General features: G+C 33.2%; 1 protein-coding gene across 1 annotated transcript in view; it reads right to left on the bottom strand.

Annotated features, from left to right (window-relative positions):
• LOC108679508 overlaps window positions 1-2446 on the bottom strand; it is a 9853-nt gene extending 7407 nt beyond the window's left edge. Inside the window, exons 1-5 of the mRNA XM_047881586.1 lie at window positions 2206-2446; window positions 1829-1927; window positions 1259-1408; window positions 809-922; window positions 261-443 (exon numbers count right to left, since the gene is read on the bottom strand). Coding sequence (XP_047737542.1) covers window positions 261-443; window positions 809-922; window positions 1259-1408; window positions 1829-1927; window positions 2206-2376 — 717 coding nt within the window. The 5' untranslated portion in view covers window positions 2377-2446. The remainder of the gene's footprint in view (window positions 1-260; window positions 444-808; window positions 923-1258; window positions 1409-1828; window positions 1928-2205) is intronic.
• Window positions 2447-2664: the final 218 nt, after the last annotated feature.

Below are 2664 nucleotides of genomic sequence, written 5' to 3'. Positions count from 1 at the left end.
GTGGTAAACACCACCTTGGCCTGTTGGCCATTATTGGAGGCAATAAGTGCCCTTTTTAGCCATCCATTATGATCCATATACTGTTATTGTTAGTAGGCTAATTGCAACATAAAAAATAACACCTCAAAAAAGACAAAAAAGCTGAAAAAATCAAAAAAATAAAAAAAATAATGAAAAAATCAAAAAAATCATCGATTTTTTATTTTTTTTTATTTTTTTTTTAAAGTCAAAAAAATCGCCAACCCTGGCATTTAGATTACCTTGGCACTGAGATCAGACTTGAGACGTTTCATGGCGTCAAGGTTGTGAAGGGAAAGTGTAACAAGGCCTTCGTTTGAGTGAATGATGTTCGTGGGGAAGCTGCTGTTTGCAGGCTGGTCCAACTCAGCCATCAATTCCGAGATCTGCTCCTTGAGCGTGCGGAATGTGTGTAGACGATGTTTCTGTGGAAGTGATTATGATATCATTCCACTGAATTCAATGAAATATCATTAAGTCTCCAATATTTTCTAAGAAAATAAATAAAGTGAAATAAGAAAATTCGAAAATAATTCATATGTAAGAAACAAGATATTATTTTGCAGTAATTGAAAAATAGAATTAGAACATTGCAATAAGTATATAAATCTTTCTACCAGTGCAATAATACATTAATTTAGTTTACCTGAAATTGTAATGGCAACTTTGTTCAAATTCAATGGCAAACTTGCAAAACCACTTTGGGATAATTTCAAATCAATCACGGCACCTTTGAAAGCAATGAAAATATTTCCAATCAAAGTTCTTGTTTACCACTTGCAGCCCTCACCTTCTCCTGCGTCAGAGTGTTGATTCTGCGCTGTACGCTGGCAATTTCCTCTTTGCTTGGCACCGTGCCAGCACAAGGAGACGAGACCTCTTCCAGCAACTCAGAACACAATTCCTTTAAGCAAAGTACAGATGAAGTTCTAGACCAAAACTCAATTTGATTGTTTTACACTATTGTAACATGAGAAAAATTTAGTTGAGCTTATTAAATTTATGCAGAATTAGTTACTTATCAATTTAGAACAGGAACAATTTTAATCAGACTAGAGTTGATGGCAAGGACAACTAAACCATAAGAATCATAAAAACAAATATGAATGTGGCTGTATACAGCAATGTCAGAAATTGAAACATGTTAATTTGGGTAAAAAAGTCTTTAGAATATTTCTGATAATAAAAATGTTATGTGACAATTAGTTACCTAATTAATAATTTATTAAAAAATAATCACCTCTTCTTCTTTGAGCAGCTTTTGTAGATGTTTGCGTCTGCTGGAGACCTCCTGCCTGAGGGACTGGAGGCGATGGCTCAGGTGCTGATCCATTTGCAGGAGGGAGAGGCTGTCATTGGTGTAAAGCTCGTCTGCATATACTCCCAGTTCCTGTAGGGAAAACAAATGCTAATGACAGTGTATATAGCATTGATTGAAAAACAATCCATATCTTGGCATGGGAATAGAAAGAACTGAATTTCCCATGGAAATCCACGAGAAATTTTAATTATAATTTTATTATTTTCAGAGATTATATCCACTTAAGGCTCATCACCTGTGGATGGCATTATTGAGTAGACTTCCAAATGAAGAGTATGATTCAAGCAAACATGTCATATATAGGTTTTAAATTACAAAAAAACTAAATACAAATAATGAATATTAGCAAGGTAATAAAATTACTAGTGTTGTTAATGTAATCTAAAACATTTAGACCCCTTTTTATTTAGCTTAGCAAAAAAAAATAATTATAACATAGTAAAAATACTCAACATGAATCACACAATTTGAGAATGTTATCAAACATACCTTTGATAATGTGAAGACTTCTTTTGATTTTTCTTCAACTTCATCAATGAGCATCTTCTTGTGAGCCTTCTCCTCAGCATAAAACTCTCTAACGCGATTCTGTTAAAAGTAGAAAAAATCAATAATAACATATGCAAAGATGAGTGTACAAGTTAAATTTTTAATACATACGTATTATAACAAGAATTCAAATTTAGAAATGTTCAATGAAAAGCTACCACTGTTTAATTAATTGAAGTCTGTTGGAAATTAGTATTGTTAGTTGAAAAGACAAGTTAGTCCCTTGATCACAAAAACTTTCAATGCACACACAGTAATGAATAAACTGTAGTTCAGTCAGAAGACACACACACACAGCTGAAAGCTAAATTCTGTACCTTGAGATCAGCAATTCGTTTGAGCTGATCCGATGTAGAAAATCCAACTTCATTCCATAGCTGATGTAGCTTGGTAAGCAGGCACTGCATATCCTCCATGTAGGATGCCTGCTGTTCCAACAGGGACTCATTGAGTCCTTCATCCCCAACCCTACTGAATGATGCTGACATTTTCTTACATTAATTCCAATTGATTCACTCCAAATATTTCAAACCTCAAATAGCTTGTCCTTTTAAGTTTATTTCCTTAGGAAAGAAAAATAACATTGTCATATTCAATGGGGAATTTGTCTACTTATCATATTAAGTGGTTATTAGCATAATGAAAGTGACACCTTTCAAGTCAGGATAAAGCAATTTGAAGCCACATATGTGTGATATGTTTTATGAATTCTGAATTTAATTTTTGTACAAATATCTAATGTAAAATCATTACAGTGATGATTAAATTGCAGTCAT

Source organism: Hyalella azteca, unplaced genomic scaffold, assembly GCF_000764305.2.
Source record: "Hyalella azteca isolate HAZT.00-mixed unplaced genomic scaffold, Hazt_2.0.2 contig1112, whole genome shotgun sequence".
Lineage (NCBI taxonomy): Eukaryota > Metazoa > Arthropoda > Malacostraca > Amphipoda > Hyalellidae > Hyalella > Hyalella azteca.
Note: the sequence above shows the minus strand (reverse complement) of the source record. Positions and strands in the feature narration are given on the sequence as shown.